Source organism: Arxiozyma heterogenica, assembly GCF_036370985.1.
Source record: "Arxiozyma heterogenica strain weizmannii chromosome Unknown scaffold_26, whole genome shotgun sequence".
Taxonomy (NCBI): domain Eukaryota; kingdom Fungi; phylum Ascomycota; class Saccharomycetes; order Saccharomycetales; family Saccharomycetaceae; genus Arxiozyma; species Arxiozyma heterogenica.
This window is the reverse complement of record NW_027042679.1, coordinates 355,031-373,917: the sequence shown is the minus strand read 5'-3', so window position 1 is coordinate 373,917 and position 18,887 is coordinate 355,031. Positions and strand designations below refer to the sequence as shown.

Here is an 18,887-nt window from a genome sequence, read left to right as displayed (position 1 = left end):
ACCCTTTATCTCTTTCATTATTAAATGTTTCTTCTTCTACTTCTCTTATATCGTCCATCTCAACTTCATCTACTTCATCCTCTAGCTCCATGTATACTGCAAATTCTGTTCCCATTAATGAAGATAAAGTTAAGAAACCAATTAAAACCTATAAGAGGAAATTAATGCAGAAGTTATTGAAAAGTAGTAAACCTCGTGCTTTGATATCCAAGAAATCATCTGATTTGAGGAACGAAGGACGAGATGAATCATTACTCAAAATTGATAGAAGAGTTGATCGTTTGGGAGTCACAAACAGAAGGACACAAAAACCAAAAAAACATAAGGATAATCATAAAAATAATCATGGAAGAGGGAAGCATGGTTCAGATGACGATGGTCCTATATCTTTGGCGATACTAACAGATGATGGAATACAGATAAAATCTAGAAAACCTAGATCTTATGAATATGAAGATTATGCTAACATTCTTTTACCTGAGGGACGGAAAAGCATATCTAGTAGTAGAACCAGTTTTTCAAATGGTTCAATGTCTGATACAGATTCATGTATGGAAACAAGATCTATGATTAGTTGTGTCACTTGTCTGAGTGATAGTGTGTCCCAATTGTCAGTTGATACTACAAATACAACTACTACAATGAATAATGATTCAAATGCCAACGGAAGAAACAAGAGAAAATATCATTATGGATCAGTTAATGGACAAATTCCTACGAATACTGTTATACTATATGAAATGATTTTAAATGCTAAATATGTTGATATTCAAAGTTTACAATTTCATAAAAATAACACACGTAGCAATAGTGTTAATAGTAATGATAGTCTTGAGCAAATTGAAAATGTAATAAAAAAGAATCCAAATCTTCATTTAGTCGAGATTTCTTTTGCAAAGCCAAGAAGACAAGATGTAGTACCTAAAAGATTGACTTTGTTGATTGATGATGGTGCTAATAACAGCAATGATGACAATGGAGGTGATGAAACTGATATTGTTGAAAAGATTTTACAAAGAAGTTATAAGAATAGTAAAAGGAAACGTAATATTCTTGTTCTTATTAATCCCTATGGTGGTAAAGGCAATGCTAAAAAAATATTTATGAGAAAGAGCAAAAAATTATTAATGGCAAGTGGATTTACATTTGACATTCAATATATTAAATATAAAGACCATGGGAGCGACATTGTACAGAATATAGACATAGATAAATATGATACGATAGCATGTGCATCAGGTGACGGTATACCGCATGAAGTAATAAACGGACTCTACAAAAGACCAGATAGGGTTCGGGCTTTTAATAAAATAGCAATCACACAGATACCTTGTGGATCAGGTAATGCAATGAGTGTATCATGTCATTGGACAAATAATCCATCGTATGCAACATTGTTTTTGATCAAATCCGTGGAGACTCGGTGTGATATTATGCGTATATCACGACCTTCTTGCAAGGCTGGACATTGCATACTATCATTTTTAAGTCAAGCATATGGGATCATTGCAGAATCAGATATTAACACAGAATTTATTAGATGGTTAGGTCCTGCAAGGTTTGAATTAGGTGTTGCATTCAATATTTTACAGAGAAAAAAATATCCATGTGATCTTTACGTAAAATATTTTACTAGAGGTAAAAATGATTTAAAGTCACATTATCTTAATGAAGTATCGGCAAGACGTAATTTAACATACAACAATATCAGTGATAATAGTAATTTAGATAATACTGGTTTACAATTGAATATGGATGTTGGTGATGATGGTAGCGATAGTAATGGTAATAGCAATAATTATGATATTGACAATTTTATCACTGAAGATATGTTTAAAATCAAATATCCATTAGATCAAAAAATACCTTCAGATTGGGAACGTGTAGATCCCAAGTTGACAAGCAATCTTGGTATTTTTTATACAGGAAAGATGCCATACGTGGCAGCAGATACGAAATTTTTCCCTGCTGCATTACCTAGCGATGGTGTTATGGATATGGTATTAACAGATGCACGTACTCCGTTCACTAGAATGGTGCCTATCCTGTTAGCCTTAGATAAGGGATCGCATGTTTTACAACCGGAAGTGATTCATTCCAAAATATATGCATATCGATTAGTACCACGACAAGAAGAAGAAGAAAGCAATAAAAGTAAAGGAAAGAATAAATATAAAGATAAGAATAAAGATAAAGACTTAGGTGAGTGCAGTTCAGATTCTAATGAAACTGAATATGATGATAATAGTATGAATAAAGACTCAGGTTTATTGTCTATTGATGGTGAAAAATTCCCCTTAGAGACTATACAAGTGGAAGTTATACCGAAGTTATGTAAATTTCTTTTAAGAAAAGGTCAATTTGTCGATACAGAATTTGATATAATGTGACCGAAGGAATAGCCATTATGTTCATTTCAAAGAACGTATATATGTATGTGTGTAAAACATATGGTAGTATATATATATATTATTGTGTATGTGTTTAATAATGATGATAGTTATGACGATTAACATTGACAGGAACCATTCTGGTCTATATTTTCATTTTGAGATGTAGATATATCAATAATTCCTGTACTTTTATCATGAGTATTGGATAATGATTCATCTAAAATAGCATCGTTGTTACTATCATTATTGTTGTTGCCGTTGTTATTGCTGTTATTGTTGTTATCATCTTGGAATTCTGGTAAGGATTTAGCGATTTTTTTGAATAGATTTTTGACGTTGTACCCGACTTTTGTTGATGTTTCCATGAAGATATTGGCGCCTAACAATTCTGCTTTCTTTTCACCTTCTTCAGTGGACACCTGCCTCTCATCACTTAAATCGCTTTTATTACCTACTACACAAAGAATGACATTATCTTCCCCACGTTCGTTTCTAACGTCTTCGATCCATTTATCAATGAATTCAAAAGATTTTTTTTTTGTAATATCATAGACCACAATGGCTACTCTCGAATCCCTTATATAGGAGGGAATCAAGGATCGAAACCGTTCCTGCCCTGCTGTATCCCATAGTTGCAACCTTATAGTCTTGTCGTCCAGGTACATAGTCTTCGATAGGAAATCTATCCCTATGGTGGCCTGGTAGTGATCGTCAAATGTGTCGTACATGAACCGTGTGATAAGGGAAGTCTTGCCTACACCTTGTTCACCCAGAAAGACAATTTTATATTTACTTAGCGACTTATTGTTTTTTCTTGTTTGAGATGTTGTGTTACTCATATTTCAATGTAACCAAAATATAGTCTTCAGATAGAAGCTGTTGAAATAAAAGGGAGGAAAAAGTGCACGTGGATAATATGTATCTGTTTGAAAAGAAAAAGATGGGACAGGGAGTATTGTAGTTTAGTTTATCTGTGTCACTTACAAGTTTGAAATATAGTGAAAGATGAAAGGACCACTATGTGTGAACTACAGAAAACGGGAAGAGAGAAGTGTGGAAGATGAGAGTAGATATCAGTTATAATGTTGTCTATCAATTAAATTATGTCATATATGAGAGATACATCCAATATAAATGTCTTTGACAAGAATATCTGAAAAACATTAAGGATGTAAACGATCTCACTCATGCAAGATTGTTTGATTATGAAGTGATGAAATATTGAAATTTTTTCATATGTTCCTTTTTTTTTTCCAGCTGTAGGAATAGGAAACTGCGAAAGACGACGTCGATAGATCGATATCTTCGAGAATTTTCTGCAGGAGAAAACAGCAAAAGCATGAAAGAAAGAAAGAGAGTAAAGAGGTAGGAGGGAATGTTTGTTATGCGAGGAGTATGGTTCTTAGTGTGCTATATATCTACAGATATACATATACATATACATATAAATTTTGGCTGCATATGGAGGCGAAAGTTATACGTATGCAAGTATATAAATGGATGAACAGTTGGTTGGTTATATAGTTGCACGATTAAAAGTGGAAGTGGAGGTGGACAATAAATAAATAATTAATTAAGTAACTGTATAAAGTAGGAAACCAGCTACAACTATTTCTTACCAGATTTCTTGATACCACCACCAACCAGAGGTTTACCAGCTTTGATGTTGGCCATCATGGCCTTCTTGGCTGCGGCGTCGGCTTTTTGTTTTTGTTTGAAGGCAATGTCTTCTGGATCTAAATCCTGGTTCTGTTTCTTCTTTTGTTTCAGAGGTTTTAGTTTACCACCTTGACGACCAGACATTTTTCTTTTTTTTTTTGTATATGCTAGTTGATTTGTTGTGTTGTATAAGATTACGTCTAGTACAGAAAGAAAGATAAGGAGGGGGAAAGGGTGGAGAAGAAGGAAATTGTCCTTAAGTCCAACATCGTACGTCTAACAATCAGAATTGTGATGCCTGTGGTTTAAGTGAGCAAATAATACAAACAAGAAAGATTTTATTTTTTTCTTTTTTCTTTTTCCTGTATATTTTTTTATTTGTTGTGTTCATCTCAAGAATGTTTTGGTCACGTGCTCACTTTCTTTATAGTGTCTTCTTACTCACTACTCACGATACACTCAAACATTATTAGAAAGTGAGATTAACGACAGGGAGAGAAAGATACACACACACACACACACACATATATATATAATAGAATGCTGTGTTATATAAACGGTAGTTTCTGTTTAGGTTAATCGTTGCATATTAGTAGCTTGGCCCAAAGGGAATTCCATCTTCCTTTAACTGTTTCTTAACCTCTTCCTGCAAACCACGTTTCCAAAGGTCATGGTTTTCTCCAATAACATAATTCAAAGTACGGCATTCAAACCCTTGAGGTCCCAAATAATTTAAACTTTCGATCGCATCCTCCAACAGTATCGCCTTACCAGCGGAGATACCGTTGCCCAACCCTTGATGTTTCACATTCACAATGTGGATGTGAAAATGATAATATGAAGGTTGGTAATGGATGAAAATCCTTAACTCATCAGGGTGGATCATATAATTGTAACATGATGGAACCACAGATTTAATTCTCTTCATTATGTCCTTCAACCAATCTTGGTGTTTTGGCTTCAAATCACGTAGGGATTTAATATCATCTCTATAAACAATAGCCACCAAATATAATGAGTCCATATTGACTCCATCCCATTTCATATCTGGTAATATGATAAACCCTTGATCTCGGTTGTCACAGTCATAATCCTTGTACACAACCCTCTCAGATTCTGCGCCTTCATACAAAATATTATGAACCCATTTTAGTCTACCGGGCTCGCACATCTCTTCAATGTAAGGCTTGACAATTCTGGAGTAGATCTCCGGTGTCTCTTTAATAAGATGAAAATTCTGTTGTTCATACTTCTTAATGTGTACCGGGGTAGCTGGCCAGATCAGATTCAGTTTGGCGGTTGGGTTGGTATCTAGATCTTGTCTCAACATAGTTAACCCCCAATAATATATATCGTTGCATGTGATCTCTTTCAAGTGTTCAATATCCTCAATACTTAACGAGCGGTCATCTACCATATCCGTTCCTGTGTTCAGAGCTTCATTGTCGCAATTTACTTCCCCAGATTCATTGACGGTAAAATGGGTTTTCTCCAATGTGATTATGGCATCTTGTGAGTCTATTGTACCTAAGAGGGAAAGGACCTTACTCTGTGGATTTGAATTTAACACTCTAATAAACCGGAATCTTTTAACTAATTGAGAAAATGTGGGTTTCTCCTGACCATTTGGTTGTTGTTGTTGTTGTTGTTCTAACATTTTTGTATGGAAAAATTGGCTAGCTCTTTTATAGACAGATAAATAGACAAATAGATGGGTAGATATCTGGTCGTGGTTGTGCAAAGTTTCAAATATTCAAGTATATAAGCATATATATGTATACTCCATTTTAGTATCGCGTGTCTCTAAGATAAGCAAAGCTCGAAATGAAGTTTTTTGTTTGCCTTTAAGTAGTGTTGCATCCTATAAAGAACAAACATGAGTCTGCAACAACACCCATACATACATACACATTTAATTCCCAAATATCAAGCAACCTTCCATAAACTGCTTGAACTCTCACTAAAGAGAAACAAGAAGAGAGATGTATTGGGTGGATTAAAAGGTGGTGATAGATTCATATAGTATACAATTATACATATATACATACATATATACATATACATATATATATATATATATAAACGCGTGTTGTGTGTTGGATTCAAACAATAAAAGGAAAGAGTGGAATTAAAGGATCATTTCAATTTGGTTCAAAACTATTATTATTATTATTATTATTGAATCGGTTTATGAGTATGTATATTGCTCTTCTATGCTGTATATATTCTTTTTCTTCTTTTTTTCTTCTTCTCTTTTCTCTTATTTTTGTTTATATTACCTATGGTTGCTGGATTTATCTCAAAAATACCCAATATACTAAGAACACGAAGAAAAAGGATAATAATGCAATAGGAGCATACTGTTTCAGTAACAATTCATAGTTAATTCTTTGAGCAGAACGTCTATATTTCTTGGACGATTCTTTTAAAGATGCACTCATATCACTCATTCTATCTAAGGAATCACCTCTATACAATAAATCTTCTATATTTTTAGACATAATCTGCTTCACACCCACCAACTCTTGGTTCAATTGATCTAGATTGTCCTGGACTTTCTTATTACTATAGGATTGTTTAGTTCGTTGTAAGAAAGTATCAAAGGATACAAACGCATATGGTCTTAGAGTAGGTTTGTTGTATTCATTACCGTATGAATGCTGAAACTCTTCCGCAATATCGTTTAAATATGAGAATGCCAAATTACGTGGATAACCAGACTCGCAAATTACAAAATAACAAACAACGTCTTTACGTATATAGCTAATCTCATAACTTCCATTACTTTCTAACGTAGCTTCATTGGCTGATTGAGGTGTCATCCGGGACACTATCAACTTTACATACTTTTTTTGTTCATTTAATGCTGGACTGTTGTCATCATCATCTACAGACATACATAGTGGTAGACCATCGTCCCTATAAAGTAATGTGGATTTGATCATTCTTATCTTTCTTGATACTGGGTTTATAAGTATATGGAAATTGTATATATATATATTTGTGTGTGTGTTTTCGTGTGTGTGTATTTGTATGTATTTTTTATAAAGATGAAGGGAGAAGATAGAGGGTATCTATTAGTCTCAATTATTATTTTCCTTTATTGCTGATTATCTACAAGTCTCTATAAACAACCCAAATGATATTTTTTAATCTTTACAATATGATTGAAGGTTACGTTATTTCAATGCATCAAACAGCGAACAGTTTGTTTGTTCTCATTTTGTTTCGGTTTTGGTTTTGGCTTTATTTTTTGTTATTAATTTTTTTTTTATACTTCTAATTTTTTACAATTTTTTATTTGGTTGATTTTTATTGTTTTCCACTCACTGTGGTGCATTATGAATATATAGAAGTGGCTCATATATTCATAATCAGTTAGATTATTTGATCCATCGATCAATGTAGGTGTTGTTTATGGATATATTAAAACTTCTGGTACGTATCAGTGACTTGTTTATGACCCTACGATGATTGGTCTGCATCAAAATGCAATAACTCTTCCGATGTCATTGACCAAATTGACTTTGAATGCGCAGCATATCCATCCCATACTTCATTGGTAAATGTGGTCAATAAGTCGCTAGTGATCTCATTCAAATCCAAACCCTGCTGTTGCCAGTGGGTTTCTGCTTGTTTTCTTGACATTAAGCCTTGATCTAATAACTGTCTTGCCATGCGTTCTAACACAAGCAGAGAATGTAGTGAGTATGAAGTCTTCATTAATTGGTAGAGTTGATCCCATTTAGGTAAAAACATCTGATCCAATATATTTCTAAATTGGTGCATCACACAAGTAAAACAATAGTATTTATCCATTGATATATGATTATCGTCAAGTGAAACAGTTGAAGAGTCGTCATGGTCACATTTGTTATCTAATATGACATACCCTTTTTCTTGTAAAGTTAGTCTTGCCATGAACACTGAGTAAAATTCCGACACAACTCTAATAAATGCCGAATTTATTAATGATAGAGAAAGATTTAGATATGGTGATAATCGAGTCCCTGCATCAATAATATCAGGGTACGCGACTTTATCTGCTTCAAACATGGACAATAAAGTATTGATACATAATGAAGTAGTCAATAAACCATATTTAACCATTCCATTCTTGGTACTAATTGAAATGTCTTTATAAAATGCCCTTTTAATGTTATGGAAGTTAAATAACATCGATAACGTATTAGAAAGAATAATGATTTCAAATGGATCCACCGAAAATATAATGCCCCAGGCTGTATACTTGGATAGGTCGGGGAAATTCGTAGTAAGAAAAGTCTGTAGTTCTAAAATATAAGTATCAATATCTTCTTCAGTATTATCGTTACTGCCATTGTAATTATTGCTGGATACAGAATTTAAGTTGTTAATATGTTTTCTAGCCAATTTAATGAAATCTATAAACAATCTATTTCTAGGCATCGCAAAAAATCCATCTCTATGGGATTTCAAATTTTGTTCAAATAGATTCATTGATAACATCTGATTTGAAATGAAAGTTGGTTTACCAACATCAAAAGATGTGAAAACATCAACAAAAAGTGTGCAAAGCATTGTATTCTCCAAATATTTTAAATCACCAACAATAGATTCTTTATTTCTATACCATTTTCTGACATTATCAAATCCTAAAGAAATACAGCATTGACAGGTCTCAGAAATCTTATGCAATATTTGTGAACCATCCCAACGGGAGTATTCGCCATGATGAATCTTAAAGAAACAACACATTAATAAGAACTGTGCATTTTCAGTAAAATTTATCTCCAAACATCTCATGGAATTAACTTGAATGAAATATCTTATAATTGACTCTGGTATGCATGAATTATTATCATATGTACAAAGTACAATAATAGACAATATGATTCCAATCTTACAGAAATTGATACCATCTGGTGGATACATATTAATGACTCTGTCCGAATTCTGATCAACTATAAAACACTCATATAGATCCTTCCATGTTTTCTTTGGATCCAAGATTTGTAACAATTCGTGTAAGGGACCATCGAAGAACGAATCTAGACATTTTTTGATTTCCGTAAAGTTAGGTAAATCATTACAGACTAACTGAGTTAGAGATATATCAGTGACAGTTCCATCTATCTTGTGCATAACATCTGTTTGTAATGGTGATAGAAAGAGATCCCGGCACTGGAAAGATTCTGATGTACATTTAGGTTTCAATTTATCCCAAAGATTAGTGAACTCAAGTTGGAATTTGGTACCATCTGCAGTCAGTATGGTTCTCCATGAGGTTGGGCCAAAAATTTGTAAATGATTGTCTCTCCAAAGAGAAGTTTTGAAAATTGTAAGTGGATTAATTGTCTTTGAATTTATAATATTAAAAGACGTATAGCTACTTTGAGTGTTGGTATTGTTATTATCATTTTGAGTATTATTATTATCACTATTGTCATTATCATTATTATTATTATTATTTGGACTATTCATACGACTATCTAATTGAGATTTTAAATCAATTATTTCATTTAAAAGCTTTACATTTGGATTTTGATCAAAAATTTCATCTACAGAGACAACATCAAAATTGAAATTAGATAGATAAACACAAGTTGGAAATTTACGAGCTGAACATTGTTGACACATTGGTTTGGCCTTATTACATTTCAATTTTCTTTTTCTACAAAACAAACATGATTTGACTAATTTCCTTCTTTTTTTTGTGCCTTCATCTTTTTTCTGTTTATTTGTATTGTCCATCTGTAATATCCACCTATCTTTGATAGTATATTATTAGCCTTGATCTGACTATTTAATTGATCTAATTAAAAGTATACAATAACAATAATAGAGACAAAAAAAAAAATATAAATGAGGAAGAGAACGTTAGAGGATGTAAGATAGAAAGAATAACAATAATAATGGTATCTTATCTATAAAAGAATTAAGCGAAGTTTTGTTTAATTTATTGTAATTGGAAACAGGATCATCAAAACAGTAATTTGATGATAAACGTTTAAAATAACATCTCCACCGATGCATATAGGTTAAAATATGTGATATCCACACACGTAATCTATTCATTTAATGCCTGATCACTTGCATGGATATGGATCTGTGTATTATTTGAGATAAAAGTTTATTCCATAAGTTTTAGATGCTCGATGGCGTTAGCAAATTGCTTGTATTGTTTTCTAGATGTTAAAAAAAAAATAAAGGAAAAAGAAAAACTCCACGGAACGGAATTCATTTCCGTCGAAGTCCATCACAAGTTCAAAACAAAATACAGTATTTTAACCCTAACTTTATATAGCTTGCTAAACAGAAATTATAGATTTATATACTCTTGACCCTACTTTTATAAACAAAAACTGAAGAAAATATTTTATATTCATTTTTTTTCTTTGAAATCTTGGAAACGAAGAAAAAGACATGGTGTCTGGATGTTGTGGTTTTACGCGTTTTTCTTTCTCTTTTTGATAATTTTTTGACACCATTTTTTTTTTTGTTTTTTGGAGTTGTGGAGAGGCACACGCGTAAATGTTTTATTGAAGAACAGAAGCTATCATCATCACCATAATAATGATATCACCAATATAGCTGATTTAGCTTTAGTTCAAAGCAGTAGATTACTTTTCATTAAACACAGTGTTATAAAGCACAAGTTCCTTTCTGAAGTTTTAATTCCACATATTTGGGTATGATCTGAAGTTGCATGATTACTTGTTGATAGGATTTCACATCACACAGGAAAAAATTATAAAAATAGAAATAGATAACAGGTAAGAGACTGGGAAGATTATTTTAATCTATCTATATAAAGATTATTTAAGAGATTTTGCGTCACAAATTATTGTTCTTTCCATTTTTTTTTTGTCCAAAAATGAGTAGAAATGATAGATTGGAGAAATTGAGACGTCTCCAAGCTGCAAAGAAGGATCATCGTCATTCAGGTAATGAAAATATTAATAATGACGGGGAGGAAGATGATGATAGAATATATGATGAAATAGATGAAGTAGAATATAAGAGAAGAAGACGTCAAGAATTGTTGCAGGATGATTTTGTGGTGGATGACGACGGTGTTGGATATGCTGACAGAGGTGTGGAAGATGATTGGCAAAATGAACATTATTATTCAAGTGAAGATTTCGAGGATTTTGATGATAATAGTGGTATGAAGGATGCAAGTATAAATAAACGCAAAGCGAAAAAAAGAGATAAAGACAATAAAGAAGGAAATGTGATAGGACAGATGTTACGTCTACAACAACAACAGAGGAAAAAAAAATATAGCATTGTCTTTGAATAATTCAACTAACAAAAAGGCTATGGCAATTGATGATTTTGACGATATTTTAGGGGAATTTGATAAGATGACACCGCAACCAATATCCACCATTAGGTCCTCTTCCGTAAATCGATTACCATCATCTCCAACTTTAAAAAGAAAATTGAACGATTCTAATATCCATAATCATAATGTTGATGAGGATGCGACTAAAATAAATTCAGGTATGTCCAATATTGTTACTAAGAAGCCTAAAATATACAATTCTAGTATGGTTACTGCACGAGAAGTTCAATTGGATTCATCGCCATTAAAAGGACGTAATATTGTTGATAAAATTGACACTTCCGATGCTAACATTGGTTTAGAATCTGATGCTGAAAATTTAAGTAATTTAATGAAAGATGTGGAAAATTCTCCAACAATGCCTAAGAATCTTCCACCAGCTAAATCAAAGCAGTCACATTTAGTCGTTAATAAGGAACTATCAAAAAATGTAGTTGATGTTGATAGTGATAGTGATGATGAATTGATATTTAAAAGAAGACCTATGAGGGGTGTAAATACTACAAGAAAGGTAGATTTCAATTCAAGAAGTAATCCAAATACATCGCCTTTTGTTACGGCACCAGGTACCCCAGCAAATTGTTCTATTAAAAACCCACTTTCAAAACCTACTAAAACACTTCATTATTCTACTAATGAGCCTCTAAATTTTTCAAACAAATATTCTAAGGAACAAGTGGTAAATCCAGAAACAAATTCATTTCAAATGTATTGGCTTGACTGTGTAGAAGTCAACAATTCATTAATACTTTTTGGTAAAGTAAAGACATTGGATAATAATTTAGTATCTGCAATGGTTCAAATTAATGGCCTTTGCAGAGAACTTTATTTCCTTCCAAGAGATGAGTATTCTGCGATGGATGTTTATGAAGAGATTACCCCTCTCATAATGGAGAAGTATGGGTTAACTAATATTCGTGCGAAACCACAAAAGATGAAATACGCCTTTGAATTACCAGATATTCCTAAAGAAACTGAATATTTGAAAGTCTTATTACCATATAATACACCAAAATCTAGTTACGATTTAATACCACCAGAACTTTCTAGTGACAAGTTTTGCCATGTATTTGGTGGTAATACCAATATATTTGAAAGTTTTGTGGTGCAAAACAAAATTATGGGCCCCTGTTGGTTAGAGATTAAAAATGGTAATTTTGACGCCTTGACCAACGCTTCACATTGTTCGATTGAAGTCGCAGTTGATTCACCTCGTGATGTGATTCCTCTTGACATTAAATCTGTCCCACCACTAAGTTGTATATCCTTAGCTATTCAAACAATGATGAATCCTAGAGAAAACAAGCAAGAGATTGTAGCTATAACATTGGCTAGATACGATAATGTGTCTTTAGATGCACCAATTCCAGAAGATTTAAAGCCAAGTAGTATTACTACATTAGTAAGGCCACCAAAGGGAACAAACTATCCGGTTGGATTAGCTACGTTGGCTAAACAAAAATTAACAGGTGAATTACGTTTATTTAACAATGAAAAAACACTTCTTTCATGTTTTTGTGCAATGCTTAGAGCATCTGATCCCGATATATTAATTGGTCATAGATTAGAAAAAGTTTATTTGGATATTCTAGTTCATAGATGCCACAACTTAAATATCCCAGCTTTTAGTTGTTTAGGAAGACGTGTACGGAAACAATGGCCAGAAAAATTTGGTAAAAATCATTTTACCATGAATCAATTTTTCATTCATGAATTAATTGCAGGTAGATTAGTATGTGATATTGCTAATGAAATGGGTCAATCTTTGACACCTAAATGTCAAAGTTGGGAGTTAAGTGAAATGTATAAAATAACCTGTGGTAAAGAACATAAGTCTTTGGATGTTAATTTTGCAAATGAGAGATATCAAGAGGATGCTGATACTATGAATTTAGCATTACAAGAAAATGTAACAAATGCAATGATTACTGCTGAAGTATCGTTTAGAATCCAAATGTTATCGTTAACTAAACAATTGACTAATTTAGCTGGTAATGCTTGGTCACAAACATTAGGTGGTACAAGAGCAGGTAGAAATGAATATATTTTGTTACATGAATTTGCCAGAAATAGTTATATTGTGCCGGATAAAGAAACTAGAAAGATGAAGGAACAAAGGAAACAAGAACAATTCCAAACATCTGATGATCTGGAATCTACTACTTTATCGTCATCAAAAAAGGCTAAGTACCAAGGTGGTTTAGTTTTTGAACCAGAAAAAGGTCTACATAAGAATTATGTGCTGGTTATGGACTTCAACTCATTATATCCTTCTATTATTCAAGAATTTAATATTTGTTTTACCACTGTGGATAGGAATCCTAACGATATAGATGAATTGCCAGAAATTCCATCGTCAGATAAGGCACAGGGTGTTTTGCCAAGATTATTAGCAACTTTGGTGGAGCGTCGTCGTGAAGTGAAAAAGATAATGAAGAATGAAAAGGATCCTCATAAGTATGCCCAATGTGACATTAGACAACAGGCTCTAAAATTGACTGCTAATTCTATGTATGGTTGTTTAGGTTACGTTAACAGTAGATTTTATGCTAAACCATTGGCAATGCTTGTCACTAATAAAGGTAGAGAAATTTTAATGAATACAAGACTATTAGCTGAAAGCATGAACTTGGTTGTTGTTTACGGTGATACAGATTCTGTTATGATTGATACAGGGTGTCAAAGTTATGAAGAGGCAATAAAAATAGGTCAGAACTTTAAAAAATTGGTTAATGAACGGTATAGGTTATTGGAAATTGATATTGATAATGTTTTCAAAAGATTATTACTGCATGCTAAGAAGAAGTATGCTGCTTTAAATGTGACTTTGGATAAAGACAGTAGTGAACATGTTGCCTTAGAAGTTAAAGGCCTAGATATGAAACGTCGTGAGTACTGTCCACTTTCAAAGGAAGTATCCAGTCATGTATTAAATACTATCCTTTCCGATAAAGATCCAGAAATATCATTACAAGAAATATATGATTATCTAGAGGATATCAGGTCTAAGATGATTAAGAATGAAATTAGGGTTGACAAATATAAGATAAATACAAAACTTTCAAAGGATCCTACGGCATATCCTGGTGGTAAAACTATGCCAGCTGTTCAAGTAGCATTAAGAATGAGAAAAGCTGGTAGATTGGTGAAAGCTGGTACGGTTATTACATATGTAATAACTAGAAACAAAAATGATTTGAAATCATCAACATCTTTACATCCAGCAGAAAGGGCATATGCTTTGAATGAAGTAATGGCAAAAGATAGTGGAGTAGTGCCAGATCCAGAGTTTTACTTGGAAAAGCAAATATTTGCCCCTGTCGAAAGATTACTTGAAAGAATTGAAGGTTTTAATGTTATCCGTTTGAGTGAAGCATTAGGTCTAGATAGTAGAAAATATTTGAGAAGATATGATGAAAATGGTGGGTCTGGAAATAATGTTTTACAGCCTTTGGAGACAACGATTTCTGATATGGAAAGATTTAAGGATTCTAGTAATCTGCAATTATCTTGTCCGAAATGCATGGCATCCTTTCCATTTGGTGGGATTGTTGCTTCAAATCATTACCAAGTGACTTATAATGGTGTTCAATGCAAGAAATGTGATCATTTGTTTCTTCCGTTGCAATTGAGTTGTCAATTAGAATCGACTATAAGAGCACATATATCATTATATTATGCTGGTTGGTTGGTCTGTGATGATGTCACGTGTGGTAATGTGACTAGACAGATATCTGTATTTGGCAAACGTTGCTTGCGTGAAGGTTGCACTGGTGTCATGAGTTATAGATACACAGATAAAAAGTTGTATAACCAACTGTTATATTTTGAATCGCTTTTTGATTGTGAGAAGAACAAGAAACAAGTGTTAAAGCCTTTGTACCATGAGGGTGAACCAGATTACCCAAGAGAAAAGTTATCAGAATCAACAATTTTGGCACTGGTGGAACAAAATAGAGAATTATTTAGCATCAATAGAGGTGTGGTGGAGAAGTACTTAGATAACTGTGGTCGTCGTTACGTTGATATGGGTAGTATATTTGACTTTATGATGGATAATTGATATATTTTTTGAATATAGGCATTTTCTTTATATAATTTCCGGCATATTCATATGTATATGGATAGACTCTGGGTTTATACACATGTACTGATATTTTGTATGTTATAATGATCTTTATCGTCTTTTTTCTCTATTATTTACTTGTTAATGGGGCATCTCTTCTTTTTTTCGGTTGTCAGTGTTTGTCTTTGCTTAGTTTCTCATATCAGCTCTCTATATAGAAAAGAGATAAGAAATGAGTTGTTTGATCTAGTCAAACACAATACATGAAGACTTCTACTTCATGTGTATGTTACTACATAGTTTTATAAAAAGAATATCATGGTTTATGAAGAAGCGATATGACTAAGGAGTGATTGTTGTTCGTAATCAATTTGCAAAAAGATTATATTGAGGCTTTGCTATTTTGCCATTCCGATGTTTCCAAAAAAACAAATGGTTTCATCAACTGACATGCATAGTGGAGATAAAGTTGTGAGAAGATTAGACGAGGATGTGGATTCTCTATTAATGAAAAGTCAGAATATCCAAGTTCCTCGATTTAAGGGTAACAAAAGTATGAATCATTTTATATCTCAATCGCTGGTCAGTAGAAGAGGTTCTGCTCAAAAAGGCTCAATGGATATGGGTTTAAATGGGGGTCCTTTATCTATAGGTCACAAATCGAAAAGAATGGATGCTACACTTTTCATTGATATCCATTCACCGAATTTTAAGACTAGTGATTCTGTTGAGGGAAAAGAAATATTGAATAGTGTGAAGGAAAATTATTTGTCAGATCATATGAAAAAGGTAAATATTAATAATGCGAATGGTTCTTCTTCTTCTTCTTCTTCTTTACAGCAAAAAGATACGGATACCTTTATTGGTGATAGAAATTTACAACGATCAGCTGGAGATATGACAAGAGATATATATAAGTTGGCGACACAATCTTGTTCTAGCAAAAAATATAAGACATTGGAAGATATACAATTAACATCAGAAAGAAATCGAAGGAAATCGACTGCTAGTGGTTTAAATGTGCCTGGTGGGTTCAGAAGGGAATATATTGTTAAAAAGATCAGAAATGAACAAGCATCAGCATCTACTAATTCAGACCTAAACTGTAAAAATGATGTTTTTTATGGATCAATACCGAAAATTACGAGAAGTATAGATCCATCATTTGAATCTGATTGCGAAGTTGTTAATGAATCTGGTAATGATTTGACAAATGTCCCCTTTTTTACAAGAAACTTCTTGGAATTTTTATATCTCTATGGTCATTTTGCTGGTGAATCTTTTGAAGATGATTTCTTACCTGAATCTATAGGCCAATCCATAGATGAAGAAACAGGAAGTGTGGTCCCAATAACAAACAAAACTATGAAAGAACAAATACATGCTGTTAGGGGAACTGCATCTGATAGAAAGGCGTTTTTGTTACTATTAAAAGCATTTATTGGAACAGGAGTCTTGTTCTTACCAAAGGCATTTTTCAATGGTGGTCTTTTATTCAGCACTGGGATGTTGATATTTTTTGGTGTTTACTCATACTGGTGTTATTATATTTTAGTTAAGGCTAAGGAAATAACAAAAGTGTCTTCTTTTGGAGATATTGGATTAAAGTTGTATGGGCATTGGTTAAAAATTTTGATTTTATTCGCTTTAGGTATCACTCAAATTGGGTTTGCTGGTGCATATATGATTTTTACAAGTAAAAATTTAGCTGCTTTCGTAGAAAATGTTTTTTATCGCAATATCAACTTAGCATATATAATGATTTTCCAGCTTATTATATTTATTCCAATATCATTTGTTAGAAATGTTTCAAAATTGTCACTTCCAGCTTTAATATCGAATTTTTGTATTATGTTTGGTTTAATAATTATTGTTATTTTTTTCCTGAATCATTGGATCTATGATTTATCTTTTAGACCTATGACTGACATAATATACGGTGTTAACACAGAAAGATGGTCCTTATTTATTGGAACAGCTATTTTTGCCTTTGAAGGTATCGGATTGATTATACAAATACAAGAGTCAATGAAACAGCCTGAACATTTTCCTAAGGTTTTAAGATCAGTTATAACAGTAGTAACAATATTGTTTGTTACAATGGGTTCTATAGGATATTTAATTTATGGATCAAACGTGGAGACAGTTATTTTATTGAACTTACCTCAACAAAATATATTTGTTAATATAATTCAGCTATTATATTCCTTGGCTATCATGTTATCTACACCATTGCAATTGTTTCCAGCAATCAAGATCATTGAAGATAAATTTTTCTCAAATTTTCTCAAGATATATAGTGGTAATAATAAAGGTCAAGAATCTTTAAATGTACCATATCAATTGTATTCTGGAAAATTGAATTGGAAGATTAAGTGGTGGAAAAATTTGATGAGGTCTATTATCGTATCGTCAGTGGCCACATATGCATATTTTGGAATCAATTCCTTAGATAAAGTAGTTGCTATTGTAGGATCATTTTGTTGCTTACCTTTAGTATATGTGGTTCCACCAATGGTACATCTACGCTGTTATACTAGAGGTTTAAAAAAACCAACCCACACTACTGCAAGGCAAATTAACATGATTATATGGTTTGATTGCTTCCTGATTCTTTTCGGTGTTGTTAGTATGTTGTACACATCTTATCAAAGTATAGTTGTTAGTTAAATAAAGAATTTATTGGTAGCCTCTTTTTAATTTGTGATTCAGTATTATGCTGTAAATAGAAATTTATATATATATATTCAAATAGAAAACGTGAATTATTGTAAGTTCAATGAATTAATATTACACTTCTAAGATCTATCTTAGGGTGAGCAACTATTCTTTAATTTCAATACTTGTGCAATACATGTGGGAGTGTTGAGAATGAGCATCTGTATTCATTGGATATATAGTAAACATTCTCAATTTATATTAAACAGATTTAGTATACAAAATTATAATAAAGTTCTTCACTTTCTTTCTCTATGTACAGCATAGAAATAATAATATACAAAGATTGTAAATAAGGTAAAAATAATGTATGATGAAATCCTTGGCTTTATATATGTTAACATTAAGCCATTTTCCTCTACGAACAGTAAGATATTTGATAAACAAACTCAACAACTTTTGGTGACCTCTCAACAATTATTACTCAACAATTTATCGTTTAGTGTCTGCTAAAATCTTATTGTTCTATCTATTTCATTATAGAACATTTTATTTCAACACTACTACTTTTTGAGAAATGAATAACATTAAATCTGTTATTCAAAAAGTAGATGTAGCTATTATGATAAAAAATGAGGTATAGAAATTCATTAAAAAAATACATTTACACAATCCATATTACGTATATAAAATTTGAGCAAGTCATGTATTTTTTGTCCCAAAAATATCCTACCTCTGAAATTATCGAGCACTAACGCTTGCATATATTGAGTAAGTTAGG

At 32.4% G+C, this 18,887-nt stretch overlaps 7 protein-coding genes across 7 annotated transcripts; 3 read left to right on the top strand and 4 right to left on the bottom strand.

Moving 5' to 3' along the window:
- Positions 1-89: 89 nt before the first annotated feature.
- On the top strand, positions 90-2,390 carry LCB5 (sphinganine kinase LCB5; the record flags this gene model as incomplete). The annotated part of the gene is made up of 1 exon (XM_064859658.1): positions 90-2,390. One exon carries the CDS (start codon positions 90-92, stop codon positions 2,388-2,390), a length of 2,301 nt encoding a protein of 766 aa, XP_064713614.1.
- A 119-nt stretch (positions 2,391-2,509) lies between these two features.
- On the bottom strand, positions 2,510-4,196 carry PWA37_003121 (Rab6 family protein; the record flags this gene model as incomplete). Its single annotated transcript, XM_064859657.1, has 2 exons — positions 2,510-3,227; positions 4,003-4,196. The coding sequence occupies 2 exons, from the start codon at positions 4,194-4,196 to the stop codon at positions 2,510-2,512; spliced, it is 912 nt and encodes a 303-aa protein (XP_064713613.1).
- A 445-nt stretch (positions 4,197-4,641) lies between these two features.
- DCS1 (5'-(N(7)-methyl 5'-triphosphoguanosine)-(mRNA) diphosphatase) lies at positions 4,642-5,709 on the bottom strand (the record flags this gene model as incomplete). The annotated part of the gene is made up of 1 exon (XM_064859656.1): positions 4,642-5,709. One exon carries the CDS (start codon positions 5,707-5,709, stop codon positions 4,642-4,644), a length of 1,068 nt encoding a protein of 355 aa, XP_064713612.1.
- Positions 5,710-6,346: 637 nt separating this feature from the next.
- Positions 6,347-6,997, bottom strand: SEC22 (SNAP receptor SEC22; the record flags this gene model as incomplete). The annotated part of the gene is made up of 1 exon (XM_064859655.1): positions 6,347-6,997. The coding sequence occupies one exon, from the start codon at positions 6,995-6,997 to the stop codon at positions 6,347-6,349; it is 651 nt and encodes a 216-aa protein (XP_064713611.1).
- Positions 6,998-7,517: 520 nt separating this feature from the next.
- PWA37_003118 (Zn(II)2Cys6 transcription factor domain-containing protein) lies at positions 7,518-9,785 on the bottom strand (the record flags this gene model as incomplete). The annotated part of the gene is made up of 1 exon (XM_064859654.1): positions 7,518-9,785. The coding sequence occupies one exon, from the start codon at positions 9,783-9,785 to the stop codon at positions 7,518-7,520; it is 2,268 nt and encodes a 755-aa protein (XP_064713610.1).
- A 1,123-nt stretch (positions 9,786-10,908) lies between these two features.
- Positions 10,909-11,337, top strand: POL1 (DNA-directed DNA polymerase alpha catalytic subunit POL1; the record flags this gene model as incomplete). The annotated part of the gene is made up of 1 exon (XM_064859653.1): positions 10,909-11,337. One exon carries the CDS (start codon positions 10,909-10,911, stop codon positions 11,335-11,337), a length of 429 nt encoding a protein of 142 aa, XP_064713609.1.
- A 4,374-nt stretch (positions 11,338-15,711) lies between these two features.
- On the top strand, positions 15,712-18,118 carry AVT4 (Avt4p; the record flags this gene model as incomplete). The annotated part of the gene is made up of 2 exons (XM_064859652.1): positions 15,712-15,732; positions 15,830-18,118. 2 exons carry the CDS (start codon positions 15,712-15,714, stop codon positions 18,116-18,118), a joined length of 2,310 nt encoding a protein of 769 aa, XP_064713608.1.
- Between the last annotated feature and the right edge of the window lie 769 nt (positions 18,119-18,887).